The sequence below is a fragment of the Natrix helvetica genome (assembly GCF_964273705.1).
Source record: "Natrix helvetica genome assembly, chromosome: 4".
NCBI lineage: Eukaryota > Metazoa > Chordata > Lepidosauria > Squamata > Natricidae > Natrix > Natrix helvetica.
In genome coordinates, this window is record NC_138550.1 from 120,935,285 (window position 1) to 120,959,309 (window position 24,025).

At 35.5% G+C, this 24,025-nt stretch overlaps 1 protein-coding gene across 2 annotated transcripts in view; it reads left to right on the forward strand.

Moving 5' to 3' along the window:
• The window catches only part of CABLES1 (Cdk5 and Abl enzyme substrate 1), a 43,538-nt gene extending 20,046 nt beyond the window's left edge, over positions 1 to 23,492 (forward strand). The window contains exons 3-10 of one of the 2 annotated variants that reach the window (XM_081950978.1): positions 2,406 to 2,498; positions 5,878 to 5,955; positions 11,731 to 11,833; positions 12,147 to 12,303; positions 12,993 to 13,096; positions 18,579 to 18,685; positions 21,196 to 21,403; positions 22,002 to 23,492. In XM_081950978.1, coding sequence (XP_081807104.1) covers positions 2,406 to 2,498; positions 5,878 to 5,955; positions 11,731 to 11,833; positions 12,147 to 12,303; positions 12,993 to 13,096; positions 18,579 to 18,685; positions 21,196 to 21,403; positions 22,002 to 22,142 — 991 coding nt within the window. In that variant the 3' untranslated portion in view covers positions 22,143 to 23,492. The remainder of the gene's footprint in view (positions 1 to 2,405; positions 2,499 to 5,877; positions 5,956 to 11,730; positions 11,834 to 12,146; positions 12,304 to 12,992; positions 13,097 to 18,578; positions 18,686 to 21,195; positions 21,404 to 22,001) is intronic. The other variant, XM_081950979.1, reaches the window with a different exon arrangement.
• Positions 23,493 to 24,025: the final 533 nt, after the last annotated feature.

The window sequence follows — 24,025 nt, forward strand, 5'->3', positions numbered from 1 at the left end:
GAAATAAGCATAATTAGCAGTATAAAGTCTCCAGAAGGGATATTTAGTTTATATGTTGTTTTGTGTATCTTGTGATCAGTTGTGGTTCAAATGCATGAACTCAGGACTAATATCCATATCAGTTACATATTAAATTACATATTAAAATGCAGTAGTATTTCTATTAAATTTTTTTTCTACTGAAAAACAGCAAAATTGTTAGGTATTCACTCTATCTACTATGGTTTCCACCAAGGTCCACTGTTCAGGCGGGAACAGAGATTGGATCCTAGTGGTTAAGAGGTCTGACAGCTCCCTATAAAAGGGCTGCTGTCAGACCAAGCAGTTGCTGGATTGTACAGACTGTTTTATCATTAATAAAGAGCTGTTGTTGCCACAAGCCTGTCTCTGCCTTCTCAATACCCAATCTACCCAATCAAAAATCTAACAAAAATAGTTAAGCAGAAATAGTTTCCAGTTTCTCTTAAATAGACAGAAATAAGAGATGCTAACTAATTTTCTTACAGTTCAGCAGTTTGTAGCTCCATTTGTATAAAAATAAAAATGTATAAATCAATCAAACAATGTTTATAATTGTTTAAATAAGCAGAATACATTTAGAAAAATATATTTGATAAAATATAAAAAAAATAAGTATTACATAAATTTCAACTATATCAAATTTGTATAGCTGCACATCTCACGAAATGTTACTCTGAGCAGAGTCCCATAAGTCCTATATGGATGCCTTATGCACAGTCCCATAAGTCCTATAAAGATGCCTTACGCACAGTCACTCATGCGCTGGTGACGTCTCGTCTGGACTACTGCAGTGCTCTCTACATGGGGCTCCCCTTGAGATGTACCCGAAGACTACAGCTAGTTCAGAATGCGGCCGCGCGGGCCATCATGGGGAGTACTAGGTACTCCCACATAACACCTTTCCTGCGCGAGCTGCACTGGCTACCTGTGGTTTTTCGGGTGCGTTTCAAGGTGTTGATCACCATCTTCAAAGCGCTCCATGGCACGGGGCCTAGTTACCTGTGGGATCGCATTCTACCACATACATCCCTGCGACCAATTCACTCACACAGGGAGGGACTCCTCCGGGTGCCGTCCACCAAGCAATGCCAACGGGCGGCGCCTAGGAGTAGAGCCTTCTCTGTGATGGGCCCAACCCTCTGGAATGACCTCCCCCCCCCCGATATTAGAACTACTACCGACTTCCGCTCCTTCCCACAAAAACTTAAGACTCACCTGTTCCGACTAGCCGGCCTGGCCCACTTATAGTTCTACTCTTACCTCCTGGCGGATATTTTATTTGGGATAGCTTTTAAGGTTAATGTTTTTAACTTTTTAAAAAAAATTTAAAATTTTTTAATCTAACTTAACTAAATTGTACAGGGAACTTCTACTACCTCCTCCAGTCCTATGTTTAATTTATTTATTGTATACTTATAACATGTATATTTACTGTTCAACTATTTTAATATGACTGTACACCGCCCCGAGTCTCTTTTGAGAGAGGGGCGGTCTAGAAATCCAATAAAGTTAAGTTAAGTTAAGCTGTATAACTTTTTCCTTACCTGCTGTTCTCCCTTCCCCAGTTCTTCAGCAGAGCCATTCTGAATGTTGACAGGAAAATAACTAATTTTAGTTGTCCATTGGATCTTGTATCTAATTATTTTAGGTTTGTAATTTCCTGTTCTTAAGATAGGGGTATTTCTTTCCTATAAAAGACATTTCCTTTTGGTCCTACAAAAATAAACTAAGGTATCCAGAAATTAACAATCCCACTTCCAAGAATATTGTTTTTACTAAGTCAATATATATAAAATACAAAGAGCAGCTGGGTGGTTATTCACTACGTAACATATTGTGCAACATTTTCTTTAAAAAAAAGCAGTTTTTGCAGTTGTCTTGGTGTTTAAAATGAATGTTAGTATTATTTATATATCATCATACCCCCTTAGATGTCAAATCTATTCCATTTCTGAGATCTTGTTGACAAATGGAAAATTTTAAAAAGGAGGCAGAAACAATATTTGGAAAATCTCATGCACCTAGTTATTTAGATGAAACGTATTTTCACTCACTCCCAAAATAATTTGAAACACAGAAATTATAACATACACTTTAAGATACATAATCAGAAAATTCTTGTGACAGAAAAAAATGTTGCATTCTTTTGTAAACGGCTTTCCTAAAGACAGCTACAGCATTATCCAAGAAGTTTTATGTTTAGTTTTTAAATACATTGTTTTCTTTTTTTAAATATAAGGTTTTTTTTCCTTACATTCTGTTATTGCTTAATCCTTAATGTTAGTAGAGAAGAAGTCACTTGAATAATTGCCTTCTTGTTTTTGTGCTGAGAGATTTAGCTATACAGAAAGAATATAATTCTTTCAACATCATTATTTTTTTAGATGCCGGACTCTGTCAGGCTCACCCAGACCAAAGAACTTTAAGAAGATTCATTTCATCAAGAACTTGCGGCAGAATGATACAAGAAGTGGCAGGTATTTTGCAGGGAAAAAATGCCATATAATGAATAGAGGAAATGAGAACAAATTATTGGGGGGGGGGGGGCATATAGAAATGGGATTCTAAATTCAGAACTGTATGTTTTCATATGGAAGAACTCTGCAAATAAAATCATCAAGCATATTGATGGAGAATTATTTATCTATGCTGATCAGCAAGCTGAGCTACATGTTTTAAAAATTGTTGCTGTGCTGTTTCTATGACCTAGAAAGCATGCTTTCTCTGTTCTGAGCTCTGCCTTCTGGAATAACATTGCCTCAAAGATTTTGGCTGCCATGACCGTTCTAATCTTTAGATAATCTTTTGAAACATGTCTTTTTCCCCAAGCGCCCAGATAGGTTGGTTTTGTATCCGTATGTATAATCTGCCTTGCTTATAGTACATTATTCGCCTTGCTATATGTAACTCTTATTTAAAGTTAGCTCACTTGTGTTTAGGTTATTGCATTGGTTTTAATAGTATATTGCCCAGAATCCATGCTGAGTGGGTCGACTTAAAGAAATCTAAATTATAAATAATATACATTTTATCTGCCTGTCTATCCAGATGTATTGAAGCACAAAATATAACATTTCCAACCATCATGGTGTTGGTTGGGAATTTGAGGAACTCTAACCCAATACAACTGCAGAATATTAACCTGAGAGGTAATGGTTTAAAATCTTCTGTATTCCATCCATAGAACAAATCAACTGGAATATTTTATTTGTGGCAAATATCTGCAACAGATACTGAGGTCTCTTCATGTAGTTTCACCAACTATAAATGCTAGTTAATCTTTATCAATATAATTTATTTACTGAAGGTTGCAGCTGTGCTAATCTCTTCTGTACATGAAGAAGCTTGATTCATAGTGATATGAAGATTAAATCTTTGCATAAAATCAAGCTTACTATTTCGAAAGCCCAGGGCATCTAGCTAATAAGAAATATTTACAGGAGTGAAAGATGACAGGCATCATTGTTCTCAATAACACTTCGATAAGATTGTGTGCTCTACAACATAATAAGAAACAGAAGTAATAAAATCCTACATTGTTACAGTTGAACCATGAAATATAATAGGCAATGGGACTCTTCGATGCAGTAGGGAATAGTCAACAGTTGTCTTGAAACTTACTGTTAGATTTCAGTGACTGAGCAATACCAGTTTATTGGAGTTGAAGACTAGGATTTTTTAAGTATAGAAAAGAAATGAAGCCTCAGCACACTGTGCCTGGAATAATTGTGTAAAGAATGTTTGTCTCTTATTTTGTGCTTGAGATGTTGTGAAATTGGTAGTATAAATGACCACCTAACTTATTTGATGGTGTACAAATGGATGCTGGACATGCAAGAGAGAAAGAACTTTATTTCAGTGCTAAAATATCTGAATAATTGGATGGCTTTCTTTTTCAGCCACTAACAATCAGCAGTGACTTCCAAATCCTTAGAAAGAAGGAATTGTGTTCATGAAAACTGCCTCCTTATTTTATCTGTTTGTATTGCCAGTTTAAAATCTCTTATGCAGCAGGACAGACTTCTGTACATGACTAATAACTGAAGGTCTTTCAAATAATTATTTCACAATGAAACCATAGTATTTGTTATATAATAACAAGACAGGCTGGTTTCTAGAAAGAAAGATTGTTTTCCTATCTAGTCCAGCATGGTTGGTTTTAATTGTCAGGGTTTCTTATAGGGAACTATTTCTCCTTCCCTACTACTTGGTCTTTTTGATCTCTACCACATTCACAGTGGTGTTTCTATTGCATGTGTCCTGTTAAGAGCTTTAGATGAAGATTCTTTAAAATCCTTTCCTGTGGTTAACTGCTTTTAATAAGTAAGGCTAGTGTAATGCCTTAGGTTTCTTTTGCCAACTTCAGTTATATATTGAACTTTGTTATGAGTAAGCATAATACAATTCAATAAAACTTGAAACAATAGGTAGCAGAGAGATTCTTACTCTTTCCTGTCATCTAATCGCTGAACAGGTTTTTGCAGTCCAGATGTGATTATCATAGTCATGAATACCTTAATTAAAAATTATTATGACTAGTCTCTTGATTGCTGTCCTTACATTTTGCTTTATGTTTTTGCCACTCTTCTTGCAATTAAAATATGTAGTTCATGATCAGCAGCGCAGAGTAATACCGTTAACTAAAGGGTGAATGAGAGTTCAGTTTTAATGCTTCATGGAGTTCAATTCCCAATGGATTAAATGAACATTCCTAAAAGATTAGCATCTAACATAGCAGACATTCTGTGTAGTAATTTACTACAGTGCCACCTGTGTTCTCAATTAGAAACTTTGCACAATTTCATTGCATACTTTGATACTTCATTGCATAGTTCGAATAGCATACATTGTAGTAAGTTTAATGCCTCTTTTAAATTGTAGTGCTTTCATTTTTTGAATGAAAACACAAAATAGTGAAGCCATCTGTTTGATGTTAGATTTGGTTAGCTGTTAAGTATCTGTACTGTCATCTGCTCAGCAGGATTTACCTATTGTTATCTTTATGAACATGGGCAGAAAGAATCATTTACTTCTCAAACATCTCTGGCACAGCATTCTGCTTTTAAAAAAAGATAATTAGCTGTCTCATTAGTAGCTTTCTGGGGATTACCTTGTCAGGTATTTAAACATAATGAAAGAGACAAGAATATGACAGCTGCATTGGGGGTTTTGCTGAAAGTTTTATGGTGACCTGATCCAGGGCCATGTCCATACTTTCTTCTCTTTCTTACCTCCTGCCCGGTGTATTTTCATTGTTTCTTAGACATAGCATTTTTAAAGCTCGTATTAATAATGTCTACAGTATTCTGTTCTGCAGTTGTTGTGCTTGTTTGAAATACAGAGAATAGACCTTCCTTTCTCACATTAATGATATGATTAATGCTACATTCTTTCAAAGGACTGGCTGCCCCTTCCAAAAGGGGATGATAAGCTGTCCCTGTGGTTTACAAATTCATAATGCCTGGACTTGCATCTGATGTTACCAGATGAGCAGGGAAAGTTGGATTTTTGACATTTGAAAACACTTTGCCCACAGCAAAATAATAGACAGGCATTGTGATCATGGAGGAGTTAAAGTATTATATCAGATCCTATGAGGAGCCAGGTTCATAATCATCCCCACCCTTGGAAGCCAACTTGGTGATTTGAGCTATCCCTACAGCTAACCTACATCACAGGGATGTTGCTGTGGGGAAAACTGGAGGAAGGAATGGCATGTAGAGTACATACAGCGAAGACAGGAATAGCAAGGGTAACATAAAAGAAAAAGAAGAATGAGAAGTAGATTTATGAGACCATTCTGAATTGTTGGATATTCTACTCTAGATCATATCCTTTATCTTGTTTGCCTTCTAGAATAGTCCTTATTAGTGGCAGAAGATCCTTCTGCAGCATATTTTCAGTGCTGCCGTATCGGGATTGTAGCCATGTTGGGTATGTATACTTTTTCATAGTTTTTTTTTCTGAGCATACATTAAGTGTGACTTACAATATGGATGCCACAGCTGTCATTTCAGGAAAAGGATACCTTAACTTAATTACAATCTCTGCGCAACTGAAAATTGTTGAAGACCTGCTTGTGGAACTCCAGTTTGGCTTGGTTTGGTTTCGTTTGATGGGTTTGGTTGTTTGTCTTTGGTCTTCTAGTTGTATTTTTTTAATTAGTTGGTCTTTAGTTGTAAGACACCCAGAGTCATATGAGAGTCAGGCAGCCTATACATTTGAATAAATATATAAATTTTTTGATGGAAAAACAACATCTACAGATATAATTACTTTGCAGCACTTGGGATTTGCCTCCCATTGTAATCAAGTAAGAAATATTGATGTGGTAAGATTAGAAATGAATTGACTTTGTCACAGGATCTCTTCTTACTCTTCAGTAGAAGAACATTAAGAACAACAATTCAACAAGGGATTATATTGTAGGGCAAAAGTATTCTCTATATTAAACATACTTTAATAAACATGTAAATATAAGACAGACGTTTTTTCAGGCATTTTATTATTTATTCTTCTTTTAAAACTAAATATGCTGTAGCATATAGGATGAATAGAGATTAACAAGAAGCTCAGTCATAGCCTCTGTCTCCTAAAGATTTTGAAGGCAAATTAGTTAGAACTGCAATTTGACAATAATTGCTCTCTTTTTTAATAAGATGAGGTAGTTTAAAAATGAGATATTAAGTCTCATCAGTACTGTGTAACATGAATGGCTAACATGTGAACGTTGATATAGTTGCTGAAAACAGCAGCTGATTCTGGACTGAGTTAGCATATACTGTACCATGTATATGGTGTGGAAAAGGGGATATCAATCGTCTCACCCTATTGGCATTGGCCTGCACCATCCCATGCCAGCAAAGGAAACATGCTATGGACCCCAACACTTAAGGAATTCCAGTTGGCAGGGTCAAGGAGACAGGCCACCTCTGCCTTTGGAAGAACTTACCCTCTGAGGTGAGATCAGTTTCCATCCTTCTGACCTCCCATAAGGGCCTGAACACCCAGCTCTGCCAGATGGTTTGGGGTCCCCATGGGGGAGCTTCACACCAGAGGTAGTTGATGACTTAAAAGGCAATCCTACCTCTCTCTCCCAACACACATCCTGCTTCTTCCCTATCTTTTAACTATAATTCTATTTTTCATTGTAATTTCCATTTTTATTATTTTAGAAATATTCATCCTTTATTATTTTAATGTTTTACTGTCCAGAGTTGCTTCAAAATAAGATGGACAGCAAATAAATTTAATAAAATAAATAAATAATAAATAAATAAAGCCAAACATTCATTGATAAGTAAAATAGGTGCATTTAATTGCTAATTGTTACAGTGAAAAAGCTATTAACCAGGAAAGAAAGTGGAAGCTCGTAATTATTTGGATTGAAGATTTTAGAGGGGCAATTTAAGATTTCTTTGCTTTAGAAGATTGATCATTAGTGATAATAATCACTCAAAGCAACTACTAGCTTTAGAACAGTTATGTTTCTCAATCCTGCAACAGGAAAGGACATAATAATGTACTTATACAGGTAGTCCTCATTAAGCCTAGTCGCTTAGCAACTGTTGAAATTACCACAGATCTTCTTGGGGCCTCAGCACTAATGTCCCAGATTCAAGTTTCCGCCTCCTCACAGTCATATGATTATATTTTAGGCCTCGGCAACTGCTCCATATGTATAGCTGTTTGCAGTGTCCTGTGTTCACATGACTGCAATTTACAGCATTGTTTACATTATGTTTATGTGGCAAACTCATCATGGCCAACTTGCCAACGCTATATTAATTGTTTCATTCCATTACTTTTATTATTGGTAACCACATTTTCATTGAAATTATTGTAAATACTCTTGAATTTATGGATTGACTTCTTAATTACATTATTATTGACCATGGTTCTCTTGAAATTAATGTAATGTTTGTATTTGTTGAATTGCCCTGTGGCAAGTTGCCCCGTGGCAAGTTGGTCATGGTGAGTTGTCCCACTCTATGTAAGGATAGTTTTCATGTAATGCTATATACATATGTGTGAGAGAAAGAGAGAACTTTCTTTTACTATGGAGCAGTTCACCCTCAATGCTAATCCATGTTTTTTTAACTTTTTTTTCACATCCCACTGATGTGTTCTCTCTAATCTAGAGGTTTATTGGTTATTGTTATCTTAAAAAATAATATTTTGAAATCACACAATCCATGGAAGACATGTAGTTGAATTTAACTTTCATTAGTACAGTGGTACCTTGTACCTGACTGCTTAAAAACTTGTTGGAATTTGTATTTTGACCTGAAAATGTTGTTCCGGTACTCCTTGTTGGTACTTGACATGCGGAGGTAGGAAAAGGGGATGGCCATGGAGAGTGGACAGGAAACCAGCTATGCTGCAAAGGTGACTGACAGAAGTCCTTCCTGGCCAAAAAAAATAGGTCACATGGTAAGTCCCATGGTTTTTTGGCATTCATTTGGCACTCATTGCACTTCCTGGAACCAATTAGCAATGAGTACAGAGGTACCACTGTATATAAGAGAAAGAATATATTTATAAACATGAACTTTCTTGTATAACTAAAGAGATAAATTGAAGGGTAGAACTGAAAAAATTGCACCTAATTTTCCAATCCTGTATCCAGGTGATGAAATAAAACATATATTTGAACAAATTTATTTCCTTGCACTTGTATTGCATTTTTAGCCACCATTTCCTCTTCCTTCTCCAGTTTGTTCTTCAAGCCTTCTCTATTTCTAGTCCACATCATACAATATCATATAGGAAACATTTCTTTATGCTGAATTTCCCTAACGTTATCTTAGCAATAATTCTGACTGCCTGTTTGATGTTGTGGTGTTGTTTGTAATTAGATCGCTGATAATCTGAGTTCATATTATGAAGAAGAAGCTTGATGAAATAGGGAGTAAACAAAACAAACTAAAGAATTTCAGCAACTCTAAAAATATTGGCAATGAGAGGAAGACTGTTAGAATGATGAGCCCGGGCTTGATTTTTGACTCAGTCATATTTATTAAAGAATTCTTAACAATGATAAATTATTATGATAAATTATTCCTGTTGCAAGCATGTTCCATCTAATTTTAAGAAAAGTTAAATTAGAAATATAAGTTTGTACCACTGTTTTACAATTAAAATTTAAAAAAACGAAAGCAAAACGAGCACACTTTAACATGAGGTATATTTTAATCAGAGTGGAAATAAATGTGATGTAGTTGTTTCTCCCTGAGTTCAAATGATGCAAATTTAAGAGAAACATTAATATGCAGCAATTCATGTAACAGGTATTCTGTTAGAAATAAACTGGTATGTTTTCCACAAAATTTAAGAAGTCACTTTTCAGAAAATACCATATATCTGGGGAACAAATAAATAAATAATGAATAATAAATTCTTAACTTCTTCTAGATAAGTTGTTACTATCTTGTGATTTCCTTCTGTTGTATTTACAAATATTTACTTGGCTAACTTTTTGAGCTTTCAGGGCAGCATTTTTGTGCAATAAGTAAAATTAAGAGATATTTCATATGGTTTCAAGTATATGGTTGCTTTAATGTTAAGTTATTTATAATTCTTACAATGAATGCAAAATAATGTTTGTTTATAGCATAAATTATTGCTTCTAAGTTTCTCATAAATGAAATAAAAGGGAAAAAAGTCTTTCATAAAGTAAACTATATATTCAACTAAAAGCTATGAAAGTAATACTATTGTCAGAGTTCCAAATATCATGCAGAATTAAATCAGAGTACAAGGCAGAGCTATCCTTAAAGTTCCAATTTAATAAGACAGACATGTTGGCACATCTGTGGAATCCCAAATCTAAAAGCTTCCTGGGATTCCACCCAGTTGAAAGTTCATGATCTTATCCCCACACCCATAAATCCATCACATGGTCCAATCTTCTTTGGCCACGCTGGCATCTCCACCCAGCTGGTTCCAGTCAGGTGCAGAGGTGCAGAGACAAAAGATGACCTTGGGCTTCTAGAAAAGAATGACAACAACACATTCCACAATTCTACTCCTTTCTATTCCCCCTCCCAATTACTACACTAATGAAACAGCAAAATGAAATAATAGAGAATGTAGCAGGCCAAAGATCCTAAAAAGGAATATAACTGCAGACCTGACAACTATGTCTTCCTAATAGAAATTTAGGGGACTAAGGACAAAACATGTGGAATTTTAGTCAAATGAAATGAATGAGGTATGAAATGCCCTCAGAAGAGGGCATTTTTATTAGAGAGTGAAAAGAAGTGTTTCCTTATTCCCTTGTGTGTGGTTTTTCGTCTAACAATAATTGCCAGCATTTTTTATCACATTAATGATAAAATGGACTAGATCGAGATCTGTCTTTCAACTACACAATAAAATCTGATGACAGTAGAACATGTGATTTTTAAGGGAACATCTATCCATGGGCACAAGAACTCTTCTGTTGGTTACCTAATGAAGCTGTTTTGTAACATAAAACTAAGGTTAAGGAGGCCTTAATTAACCAATCCCCCCTTTAATTAAATTCTTTTAATCATACCTCATTCAGTAGCTTCATTTATGCTAAGGTGAAGTTTGCTTTATCAGTAAGCTGGCTTTACATATCATACAAAACAGTAAATTGTGATTTTTAACCTTATTTATATATTGAATTTATTTGCCACCCATGACATAGCAAACAAGTCTGGGCATTTAATAGAATTTGCACAGAACACTAAGCAAAATAAAATAATTCACACCCTGGTTTTCCTTGATGAACCCAGTCAATATATGATCCTCTGGCCATAGATACATAAGAGTCATCAGCCAGCAGCAATATAGCACAATGACCATGTGCTTTGATGTCATAGCACAAGCTCTGTCCTTTCATGCTTGCATCACAATGTTGCATGAAGGTAAGCAGTAGAGTTGGCTTTCTGGTCATTTGTTTCCCTGCCCTTTCCCTGTCCATGCATAGATATTACCATTTATTCCAATATAGGGGACTATTCATATGTACAAAGGATTTTTTAAATAAGTGTTTGCTATTTCTTCAACTAAATGAAAAATATTTGTGAGTAGAACTATATCAACACAATGCATATCCTAAATTCATAACAACTTTTCTAAGAGTCCATGGTTATGATATTGATATGTAACAGGATTTCTTTGGGGTTTTTAAAGGTTTTTTATTTTTACTGTAAAAATAAATCATTTTCTATTTTCAGATATATAGTAAAATATTTAATAAATGTTTAATTTAATAAAACATTTAACTTAAAACATTTAATAAAAATGTTGCAAACATGTAGACTTTTTACTGAATTTGTGCTGCTGCTTGTTTCTTTTACATCTTAATCTATAATTTACAATTACAAAATGTAATCTATTTAATCCACTAAGATTACTATAACTTGGTTGCAAAAACGAAGATGACCAAGATATAGTAGCAAAGAGCTACAAGTGGGGTGTTTTTTGTTTTGCTAACTCCATGTTGCCATCTGGGATAACAGATGCTGTGAGTGGATTAACAGATTCTGTATTTCTTCCAAAGATTTCCTGACCTTGATTGAAATTTTACATGAATTCGAAGATATTTTATTGCATCATTTATCTTCCTCATTTTTCTTTTGTACAAAACTCTAGAAATAACAAACAGGATCTTTTTTTTAGATTCAGCATTTCCACATAATTCTAAAAACAATATGCATCACTGATTTTATTTCACAGAGATATGAAAATAGAAGGTGGAAGGCAATGTCATTCTACTGCAGGTGTTTGCTTGAAAGACATAGTTGGCCTTGAAGGTGTGGAATTAGGAGCTAATGGAAAGGTATGGGTACTCATTCTTTAAATATAGTCTCTGAAATCATAAACTACATTTAATTACTATCTTTGGGGAAATGAGTAGTTATTACTCAACAACATTAGATTATTCAGTTCATTTGTAAATTTATGCCAAAATCATTAATCTCCTTCCAGAGAGTAAGCTTCACTGCATTTAATATGGAATTTACTGCTAACTTTCAATATACCATAGTCAAGTTGAATTGTGAAACAGTATTTTTCTATAAATAGCTTCTGGTTCATCTTCTACAATGTGTTCTCTCAACTTGAATATTTTTTTCCCTTTTCTTCTTGATTAGACTGTTTCTTATACTCAGTTTCTCTTTCCAACCAATGCCTTGGGAACACGGAGAAACACGATAGACTCGACCTCATCCTTTTCACAATTTCGTAATGCAAGCCATCGTAGCCTTTCATTGGGAAGAGCTAATAGCACCCAAGGGAGCATTGATACAGGTAGCCTATTAATAGCATATGCATACATGAGTGAATTGGCTATTATGAAATGATGTGACAAAGCTAACTGGACACATTCTACAGATCTGCTGCATTGCGTGCTTTTCCTCTGTTGTTGTATGAAATCAAATAATAATATTCATGAATAAAGCAAGAGCTGTTGATATTGATTGGATGCCTTGCTTTAGCATACAACCAAAAGCCAAGACATTTTGTGACTAAGCAAGTTTGCTCATTGTAGATGCTCAGTGCAGCATAGCTATTTGTAGATCAAGCATTTCACTGACATTATTCAGACTCCAGTAAGTTCATTTTCTACCAACATGATGTGAAACAATATTGTAGTTTTGTTAGCCTCTACCTTGATCTAATAATAGAGCTGATACAAAATTCATGGTTTATTTAGGAAGCCTGCCTCTTTTTCTGATCTAAATTGTGTGCTTCTTTTACTTACATTTCTTATACCTATCCATCCATCAATCTACTTGAGTCTTAAATTGTCATTGGAAATATATCAGCTTTGTACCCTGGCTCAGGGTATTAATACTAAATAATACGCATTTAGTATTAAATATATATTTCAGATAACAAAAATGAAGGCAGACAATATTATATGATTTGATTATCCATTTGACTGTTGTTGGTTTAGGTCTCATGCAGTTGCTTCTTTTTATTAATATTCCTCATAGGCAGTGACTTGGGAGATTACACTGAATACAACCCTAATCTTCTAGATGATCCTCAGTGGCCATGTGGGAAACATAAGCGGGTGCTGATATTTCCTTCCTATATGGTGAGTATAATACTCAGTAATGTGACAGGTAGTTACAGTTCACTTATAATAGTTGGTTATATTTCTGATTTTTATATGGCTTGATTACTACTATGACGTCTGTGGGTAACAAATTATTATGATTGTACTGAAATTGGAATAGCACTCATAGAACTGTGCTTAAAATGAAAGAGAAGGACAGTGAAATATTGTTTGATTTTTCTTCATGCTTCAACATCATCAAGTGTGCATACATTTTTTATGGAATAGCTGCCCTCTGTTTTCTTATATACCCTCTATTACTCTTGAGAGACTGCTTTTCTCTTTATCGGCATCTTGTAATATTTCATAAAAGGGACTGCTTCAACTTCCATTTAGATTTCAGAAAATTCTGCTGCTGCCAAGAGTTATAATTCATCCTTCCTTAAAAGAGAAAACAATCAATAATGCTGATATTGAGAGCCGGTTTCTGTGATATTTCAGCAAATCATACTATACAGTTTACAAGCTGAACATCCAACAGTATACATAGGTCTAATTGTGATAATGAATCATTTCAGTGTAGCTACTATCAAATGCATTATGTGTAGATCTCTTTGTATAAGCAGTTAGTTATAAAACTAACTTAAATTGTTTGGCTTTCTAGTCCTCTAGTCCTCAGCTATCAGGAACAGACTTTGAGGGTGTATATGTGGAAGGAAATTGAAGGGATGAGGAGAAAAGAAAAGGAAATCGTGCACAAGGAAGTTTCCACTTAGATGACACTGGATTCTGGTCACTATATAACAAAAAGCCAAAATAATCTGCAATATGGAGGAGAATACAGTTATTTTAATTGCTACATTTCACAAGGGTGCCGAACTGAGAGTGGTCCTTGTGTCAGCATGGAACAGTTTGTTCTCTGCGTGCTGAAATCTGGTTTGTAATTAAGCAGTCATTTGTTGGCAGGCTTATGTCATTACAGTTTGGCAGCTGCAGTCTTGTAAAATTGTGCTCTCTCATGGGTGGGGACAGACACATAAATACATACATGGGATGGGTTCAAAGTAGAATATACAAAATGGTCTGAAATAGTGGTGTAAACCAGCTCTTGTACAATGTATTCAAACAGCTTGCTCTTGCACTCTTTGTTTTTGTTCTAGTCTGGAGAGTAGAATTATGTTGGTAGTTTTAGGGACATAATTAACAAAATTAGGACAGAATTTGGCAAAAAAAAAAACCACCACAAAACGTTTAAAATTTAAGGCATTTGGATTTATTCAAAGAAATGTGCCTTGATAGCACTGCATAAGTTTATGGAGCATGCTTTGGAAGGGGATTGACATAAAGTATTTCTGCTTGTTATACTAAGAATATAGTACTCTGGGATATATCATTTCAACAGTGGTTTAAAAGAGAAAGAACAATGCAAACTGGATCTTCTTTCTCCACTACTTGTTTCTCAAGGAATATGAATCTCTGTTAGTGTGGTTTGAAGGGCAGGGAAATAGATTATAGTTGCGGCTAGCTAACCCAGTCTCTATGTCTAGGTTAAAAACAGATTTTTTTGGCAGGGCTATGTATTTGTCAGCTTGTGTACTGAGAAATACATATGTTTACAGTCTGGCAGAAGGTTATATTCCAGTGTAGTCCATTCCACCAATTCCATCACAAAATAGCTTTGTCAGATGCGTGGGGAAGAATATAATTAATGTTACTCCCTGCAGTTCCATCCTCCTCTGTTTCTAAATCTACTCTTGTAGATTGAGGATGTTTCCAACAAATGTTGAGGAGGGACATTTCTTCAGGGTTCTGCAGAAGGAAGAAGAAAATAGAAAGTGTATCAACAAATGACTGCATGTGCAGTATTGGATTTCTTTTGAAGTAGCTTTACCTTACACTATACTATGCAATAGCATTTAAGTTGATGAGGTCTCCAAGAACTGATACAGGAAAATAGTCCTGAAAAACTTCTGTTTGGACTGATCTGATTAAAAAACAACAACATTGCATTATTCTGTCTATTTCTAAAGTGCCATGTAACTACTTTGAAAGTAATTTGGAGTAACTACTTTGAAAGTAATTTGGAAGCTTTTCAGACTTCATACAAGGACAGTATCACTGAACCATTTTAGATGTCACATAAGCTTGAAAAAAGATGTCACGCTTTAAGGAATCTCAGCACTAAAATTAACGAAGCTTTTAAAGTAGCATCACTTTATTTCAGGCTTACCTAAAAATAAGGGTGGTGTCCACAGCCAAATTTCTTGCACCATAGCATTTCTGAATGCTTTGGTTTGATTAATTTGGAAAATAATAGCTGCACAGGTCCAGAAATTTCTGCACATAACTTAACAATATATGATGCTTGCTTGTATTACAATTTGCAAATGTTTCATCTTTTTCCAGCTTGGAAATTATTGGGAAAAATTGTATGGAGAGCTAGGTCCAGCTTTTGACTTTGTTTCAGGTTGTTTCCAAATTTGATAGTTACTGGAAAACCTCAGGAGTTATTTAGAATTGACTTTCTAAGTCAAGAAATTCTCCCTGGTGACTTGCCTCAATAGTGAGTTATAGCAGAAATTCAAAAGGACTTAAATTGTGCTGCAGGAGAGCACCTCATATTTAGTTGTCCATTCCACTGAAGGGGATTAGTCTGCTTGCTGAACAGTTGAATGTCTGCCAGGATAAATAGCTACCAGTTCCAATGGACTCATGCCAGCTGTTCTCCTACATTTAAGTCCTAACAACATATTTCATGTCTTCAAAAGTAAACAGTCTGTCACATTCAACACTGTTTAGGGATGAAAAACTAGACAGGTCATTTGGTATTTTCTTAGCCTTTATATTTTAAAGATTAATAAAATTTACAGTTGTATTCTGAGAAGTTTTGTACACTTCAGAACTTCATAAAGAATCTCTGGCAACTCTGTTTTACTCTTTCCCCCCAAATTATACAGGCAATAATCAAAGGTGTAGTATCTTGCATTATTTTTCAAATTGACTGCAGGTTTGCTGCAACTCTCCCCACCCGTCTATCACCCCAGAACTGTATTTTTTAACTACCGTGCACAGTGGCACTTAGTAGCCACAGCACTGGTCCATAAGGTCACAGAAGGGGGGTGGGGCAGGAATTGGTGAGTGGGGAAATTGCAGCATTCCTGCAGTCATAAGTGCGGGTTAACTGCCAAGCACCTGAATTTTGATTACATGACTGTGAAGGTCCTGTCATAGCCATAACTTCTGGCATACATTCCTTCATTCAACACCACCATAACTTTGAACCATTATGAACAAATAGTCTGTATTTTTAACCAATTCAACTACATGCTATAATATTACCGAAGTTAAGCACCTTCAATACAGATCTAATTGATTTACTTAATAATTCAAGAGCAAAACAGTACAAAGTATATGTACATTGTGAAATGTATAGCTTAAAAAGCCACATAGGCAGGAATATTTTCTAGAACATAGAATTTACTTTGTGGAAATTTTTAGCAAGCTAGATTAAATTGATGGATGGATGGATGGATGGATGGATGGATGGATGGATGGATGGATAGATCGATGGATGGATGGATCGATGGATGGATCGATGGATCGATCATATGTGAGAATGAAAAATAGCCATAATTAATGGCTAATGTACAACCTGAACCTAAACATCATTGAAGAGACATGTATCTGTTTTGATAGTTTGGGGTCAAGGAGGTCCATAAAGTACAAACTTGTTTCTTTAGAGGAAACAAATACAGGCCATCTCTCTAATTCTGAAACTTGACAGCTGTTTGTATATAGCAGTTCTTTCAGATTCAATGTATTGATCTATATCTAGCCCACGATTGCATCCACGTAACCTCTCTTAAGACAAATAAAATGAAGAGATAGAACTGATTCCACTGGAGAAGCTACTGAGAACTGTGGTTTTATGGGATTACAATCCACACCACAGCTACCAGTGGCTTCTCCAATGGGATCCAGTTGTACAGATATAATGTGGCATAACGAAAGTGAGTATAAGTCCTGCAGGTAGGAATGGTATTGTAACAGGAACCCCCAGTAATTAATAAGGTGCTTCTGCAAGATGGAATAAGACTTGCAACAGAATAGCAATCCCCCTGTCTCTGTTGCAATATATAACTTCTAGTGTTTAAACTATAATTAGGGTTGAAATGATAGATTTAAAAAATGGATTTAAATGAGAGGTGAGCAACCCATGGCTTGCAAGATGTATGCAGTATGCAACTTCTTAAACTAGACTTTCTTAACTATCTCAAAATTGTGAGATATAGCTAGACATATTTCATGTACCACGCAATAACATTTCAGTGTTATGAGTTTTTACCCACCATGACTGCTGCTAGCCTGCCACTTGATTGTTCTGGTAAATATTGTAAAACATGAATTGTGTAGGTTAGAAATAAATTGTATTGTGAACTTTTGTGTTGTTATTTTTATTTAGAAGCTCCACAAGTCTTAATTTTTAAAATTATTTTTTTAAGCCCCTAGTGGGGCTTAAAAATTATTAAATGAGTTCCTCCTGGAGTAGAAGGTTTCCCAACATTATCCAAGATCGTGCTATTAAAATATACCAGAATACCCCTTTTCAATGTCCCAGTTGTAATGTTTTTCCCCCTGGAAAATAAACATTAAAATAGTTTTATGAAACCTCAGTTAGGTTTAATGTATCTGTTTTATACTAAATTTTCTCTTCTTCCAAGGACCCATGCCACTTTCATAACAACACAGTATTATTGGCTATACCCCTTGAGATTCTTTGAGGAATCTCATATTAAAAAATATGGCTTCTCTGTCTACAAGGTTGCTTACCTCTAGTCTGAATAATTGGCTTCCATATATGCAACTTACTGGCCACTATCCTTCCTGCTAGATCTTATGAGCTGTAAAAGGTAAGCATCAAAGAATAGGCCTGATCTATACGGGCATCTGTCCAAATGCTTAAACCATAACTATGAACTAGATCCCATAAATCCTCAACTACATGATACCTCAGTAGAGCTTGCAACTACTCAATCTGAAGTGTACATGAGTAACTTTACATTCAAAGTGCAATGTGGGTACTGTAAATAGTCAGCTTTCATATTGGCTTAAGGAACTCATTGACAACCTGCAAAAGTTCTGCTTGGCGTCTCTGTGAAGAATTGTTCCCAGCAATAAAATTCAGAGTAGGCTACCTGTAAACCTACTGCTGCCCTTTGCTTTTTGGCCCAGCTAATTTGGAAAAAGTAATTAGTAATGTATTTGTGTGTGTATGAGTGTGTCCATGCATGATTTTTACACTATTTGTGGATAGTGATAAAGAAATCTTGAGCTTATGAAAGCCTATGCAATGATATTTACATTATTTTGAAAATACCACAAACTCTTTTATTATTCTTTGATAAAACAGAAGTGCATTAGAAAATAATTACCATGGTAATTTTTGAAAGAAAGAGGAAAAGGAAGAGGCAGAGATTTTAATGGCAAATGGATATTAAATCTTGTTTGTAATATATTACAGACTACAGTCATTGATTATGTGAAGCCATCGGACCTTAAGAAAGATATGAATGAGACCTTCAAGGAGAAGTTTCCTCACATCAAGTTGACACTCAGTAAAATAAGAAGGTACTAATCCCAGGCTACTACCCTTTGATATATTTAGTATAGGGAGGTAAAACATTAACAGTAGATTTTTTGCAAAATGACCTTTAAGGACACTAAACAATCAGCTGCTTCCTGATCAGATGTTCAGTAAATAAGATAGCACATGGACCTAAGTATATATTATTGACTTGCAATGTTTAATAATTAAATATTAATGCTGGAAGGAAAGGCTTAAGGGAGGTGAGAACTTTTGTAAAGGCAGTAAACAAAATAGAAAAATTTCCTATTGGATAGTTTGGGGACAGACAAGGAATTGAGATTCATTAACGGGATCAGTTGATGGAACAATTTATCCTAATTGCATTTTATTAATAACTGCTAAGGGATTGGTGGAGGGATGCGGTGGCTCAGTGGCTAAGATGCTGAGCTTGTTGATCAGAAAGGTCGACAGTTCAGCAGTTCGAATCCCTAGCGCCATGTAACGGAGTGAACTCCCGTTACTTGTCCCAGCTTCTGCCAACCTAGCAGTTCGAAAGCATGTAAAAATGCAAGTAGAAAAATAGGAACCACCTTTTGTGGGAAGGTAACAGCCGACCACATGACCACAGAGACGTCTTCGGACAGTGCTGGCTCTTCGGCTTTGAAACGGAGATGAGCACCAGCCCCTAGAGTCGGGAACGACTAGCACATATATGCGAGGGGAACCTTCACCTTTACCTTTAAGTGATTGGCAAATATGCCTGATTTAATTTTCTTCATTGTTCATTTTTCTAAATTTAATTTCATTCTATTCTTGTTGACAGCTTTTGTTTTTTGGTTCTCATGTCTGACAAAAATCCATGTTTTCCTGTGCACATTTATCCTGAATATTGTGAGCAATTGAATATATTTTAGAGCACTTTTTGTGCTGTACAGTCTTAAGTTTGAAAACGTGAGGATGTAAATAATCTTTTCAGTTGACATATATAGCCAAGAAATTTGGCAAATAGTCTTCAGTTGCTTATAGCATTATACGAACACTTTCTACTTTGCATATGTGTGTACATACATGTACATGTACTGTACATATGCCTATAAATCTGTATCTATAAACATCCACAAGTGCATATGTGCGCCTCCCCCCACAACTATGTAAACAAGTCCTAACAGAGGAAAACTTATAGAAAAAATTTTTTTTCCTTATATACGCATGTAGAAAAATAGATTACCGTATCTACTTAACAGCAGTGTATGATCCTTTGCCTCTTTTCAAAAAGCCTTTGCTTAATCTTAGTTGAGATGTCAGGCAGGAGCCTTTTTTTAAGATCTGTTGGGCAGAGTAGAAGAGATAAGAGCGGAAGAAAGGGAATTGCAAAAATTCAGAAAGAGCATTGCAGGAAATATATAATGTAGTGAGCCAGTTTGTTCTAATGGTTAAGGAAACAGGCTGGACACCATGAGTTCTAGTCCTGCTTTAGGCATGAAAGTTGGCTGGATTACTGTAAGCCAGTCCATCTCTCAGCCTCACCCACCTCACAGAGTTGTTGGGAAAATAGGAGAAGGAAGGAGTATTAGTTAGGTATGTTCACTCCCTTGAGTTATTTATAAAAACAATAAAGTCAGGATATAAATAAATAAAATCCATTTCTTGCTTTGTTTTCATTTTTTGTTGACATACGACTCTTATTTTTCATTTAAAAAAGCATTCCCTCCTTCTAACATCATCCCCCTGCTGTGCTGCCTCATCATCATATTGGTGGTGTTCCTCAGACAAATGAGTGAAAAATGTTGGGAGTGTGTGCAGATTTTCCTAGTAGTGTCACCCAAGATGTGCAGCTGCCTAATGAAATCCATTAGATGCCAACATTGGGCAGGAGTGATATAGGAAATTGCCAGAGATAGATGATCACTTTAGTTACAATGGCAAGGGTATCATATCATACAGCACAGTTGACGGCAGTGGTAAATCACGTCTGTTTTATCAAGAAAATCACCTGGATAGAAAAAAATGAAGTCAGTTCTAACCCAGATTGAAAAAGAAGCATTCATGGAGTACAGAGGCAAATACTAAGTGTACCAGTAACGTGCAATCAGGTGAGGCAAGTGAGGCACAGCCTCACTGCTCTCATCATGAAAAGAAAAAAAATGTAAAAGGAAAAAGCCGAGCTAGTTGCTACCTCACCGTGGACGACTCTGCGTAACTGTTAAAAAAAGCCTCTAAAAAGTGCCCTCTACTATGAGGCAGGAGAACTGCATGCCTCCTCTGATCTGACTTTAGGCGTTTTATGATCACTCGAGCAGAGTTAAGCAAGGGTTAAAAAGCCTAAAAATTCAGGCATATTATTGTGTAAGTAGATATGATTTCAAACATGAACATTTCAGTGTTCAGAAATTCAGAAGGCATAAATAATTACATGTACTGAGAATAATGTGCAACATAATACTACAAATATTTCAGTTATATATATTTAGGCAAGATTTCCTAATTACAGACATTGTTATTATCTTCAGTTTTCTTTGGCAATATAACTTACTTCCCTTCCCCTTTTCAGCTTGAAGCGAGAAATGCGCAAACTAGTTCAAGAAGAGTGTGGTTTTGAGGAGCCTACTGTGGCTATGGCCTTTGTCTATTTTGAAAAGCTTGCTCTCAAAGGAAAACTCAACAAGCAAAACAGAAAGCTCTGTGCTGGAGCATGTGTCTTACTAGCTGCCAAAATTGGCAGTGACATCAAAAAGCAAGAAGTCAGGCATCTTATAGATGTAAGTATCTCTGGCCATGAATGTTTGCCATAAAAAGGTATGGGGAAGGGTTGTGTCTTCTTCTGTGGTCATTACATCAGGTATTACATTTGTTTGAAAAATAATTAAAATGATTAGGAAATTCTATTTTAATAATACTAATAATTTATTAAATTTTTATGCTGTTCAACTCCCAGTAACTCTGGGTGGTTTATAAAATGTTAAAAATACTTAAACATAGAGAGATGTGCAAAACCAAAACTAACACGTAATGGAAAAGCAGGGATAACAGAGCATACAACAAGGAAAAGAAAGAAAGGATAATCAGATGTCCTCACTAAGAGCCTTGGCAAACGGCCAGGTCCTCAGGATTCTTTAACATATCCGTTGGGGGAGGGCACTATTCAAATCTTGGGAGAAAGTTAATTCCAGAGAGTAGCCACTGCTATGGAGAATATGCACTTCTAGGGCCTTGGAGGTGCAGCAATCCTGACTGATGACAAACTGGTTGGGCAGCTACTATTTGAATGTATAAATAAAATTAGGGGAAGTTATTTTAACTTCTTTCCTACAATTAGTATCCTAAAATACTAAGCTATAACTGTTGGCTATGTTACAGAAACTGGAAGAAAAGTTCCGCTTGAATAGGCGAGAGTTGATTGCCTTTGAGTTCCCGGTGTTAGTGGCCTTGGAATTTGCTCTTCATCTACCTGAACACGAAGTGATGCCACATTACAGACGTTTGATCCAGAATTCCTAGCACAGGCTACCCTTCCAAGAAGGGGGAGGGGTTTAAAAACTATTGTCTATTTTGCTCAGAAGAGCAGCAAGTTACTACTGAAAATGCAAAAAAAGAAAAAAAATGGGATGCAGAAGCCCCAGTGCCCTTTCTTCTCGTTTCAATGCAGTTCTTTCAACCAGATAGTAGGAATAAAACAGTGAATTCTTTAAGACTTCTCAGGCTAGATTAACTGTTTAGCTACTCAGTGCAAATGTTGAATGAGTTCACATATGAGTGGACAGTGGGTGGAACTTTCATACAATACTTTGTGGACCAAAAGAGAACTTTACTGGGTTGCCCAAATAATTCGTGAAGGAACGAGGAGTATTAGCACTTTTCTTTTACACTTTTGAAAATTATCCTGTTCACCCACTTGGAACTGGATGCATTTCCTGCTAAAGCTGATATCCACCTAACAAATGGATCCAAAACCAATGATGGGTTGTGATTATATTGTCACTGTGTCAACAATGTGCCAATCTATTTTTGTAACTGTTATTGAAAGTGCACTTTTCCTGATGGGTGGGTAGACTGTTCAGTTGTGTACAAAATATTGGACAGATTTGGAACCCAGTGGCATCCTTGAATCATTGCAGTGATATTGTTTACTAAAGACCAGAGGACAACTTTTTTTGTGTTTGCTTTACGAAAACTACTGGAAGAGAGACACATGGCTACGTTGGAATAAGCTCAGATAGTATTTTGTAATTCCTGTTATTTGATTACCCCAACACCAACTTTTTCCCCAAGTTCATAGTACTTAAAAATAGCTACATGTACAAGAAACAAATAACTGGTCTTATGTTTTCACCTTTGTATGTGATGCCATTTAGATGTTCAAAACAAAGATGCTATTATATGAAGATCTTGTTTTAGGCCGCACGCATATTCTAATCACTGCACTTTTCCCTCTGTGTAGATGGTTAGATTTGCACTTGGTAGTATTGTTATTTTGTACTCTATGTTAGAGTGCATTCCAAGTTACATTGATGATGCTCTGTTTAAGCAGTTTTATAAAACCAGGTTGTACTGCTGGGGGCATATTCGGCAGCAGCCTTAGGCCCTCATAGTAGATGTATACCTAATGGAAGAATTTTTTATTGTTGAACAATTGTTATTTTCATTAGAAATGACTGTATAAAATCAAATTTAAATTAGGGGCCATTAAAATTGCCACTTTTTCATACTGCTCTGGAATCTTAAAAACTTTATAAACCGCATGTTCATAAAATACAACGTGTAAACTGAAAACAAAAAAGCAGACTTGTCCTAGACAAACTGCTGTAATTTCCATGTATTCTGTTTTCTAAATAAATGTATGTATGCCTAGATTCTCTCTCTCTCACACACAGGTCTGCAAGATGATAGGCAGCTGGATGTGCTTCATAACATGCTATAGAACAAGCATAGTAATTAAATTACTATTTTTATATATATATATAGTTTATGCTCATGTCCCACTTTTTCCAGTGCTGATTCATTTGGTACAGACTATGACTGGCACAATAATTAAAATAAAATAAAATGTTTATTGTTTGTCATGCAATGCAGATTAATTGAACAACTGTTTTATTCACGTTCTTTATCAGTCATTAGTATTAGTATTAAAAGAAGTGGAAATGAAAATAGTATAAGAACAAAAATCTGTTGTCTTAAATTTCAGACATTGAAAAAATGGAACCTAAGGCTTCAGACTTAACAATACTAGACTTTTAATTTATTTGCTTTGATTAATGGGACCTTACTACAGTTCTGTAAGATCCACTACTACATAGAACGTGGTCTGAGCAATGCAGAGTAGAGCAAATCATATTATGTGATTCAGAAATTAGACTTCAATTGACGGAACCTACATTTTTCAT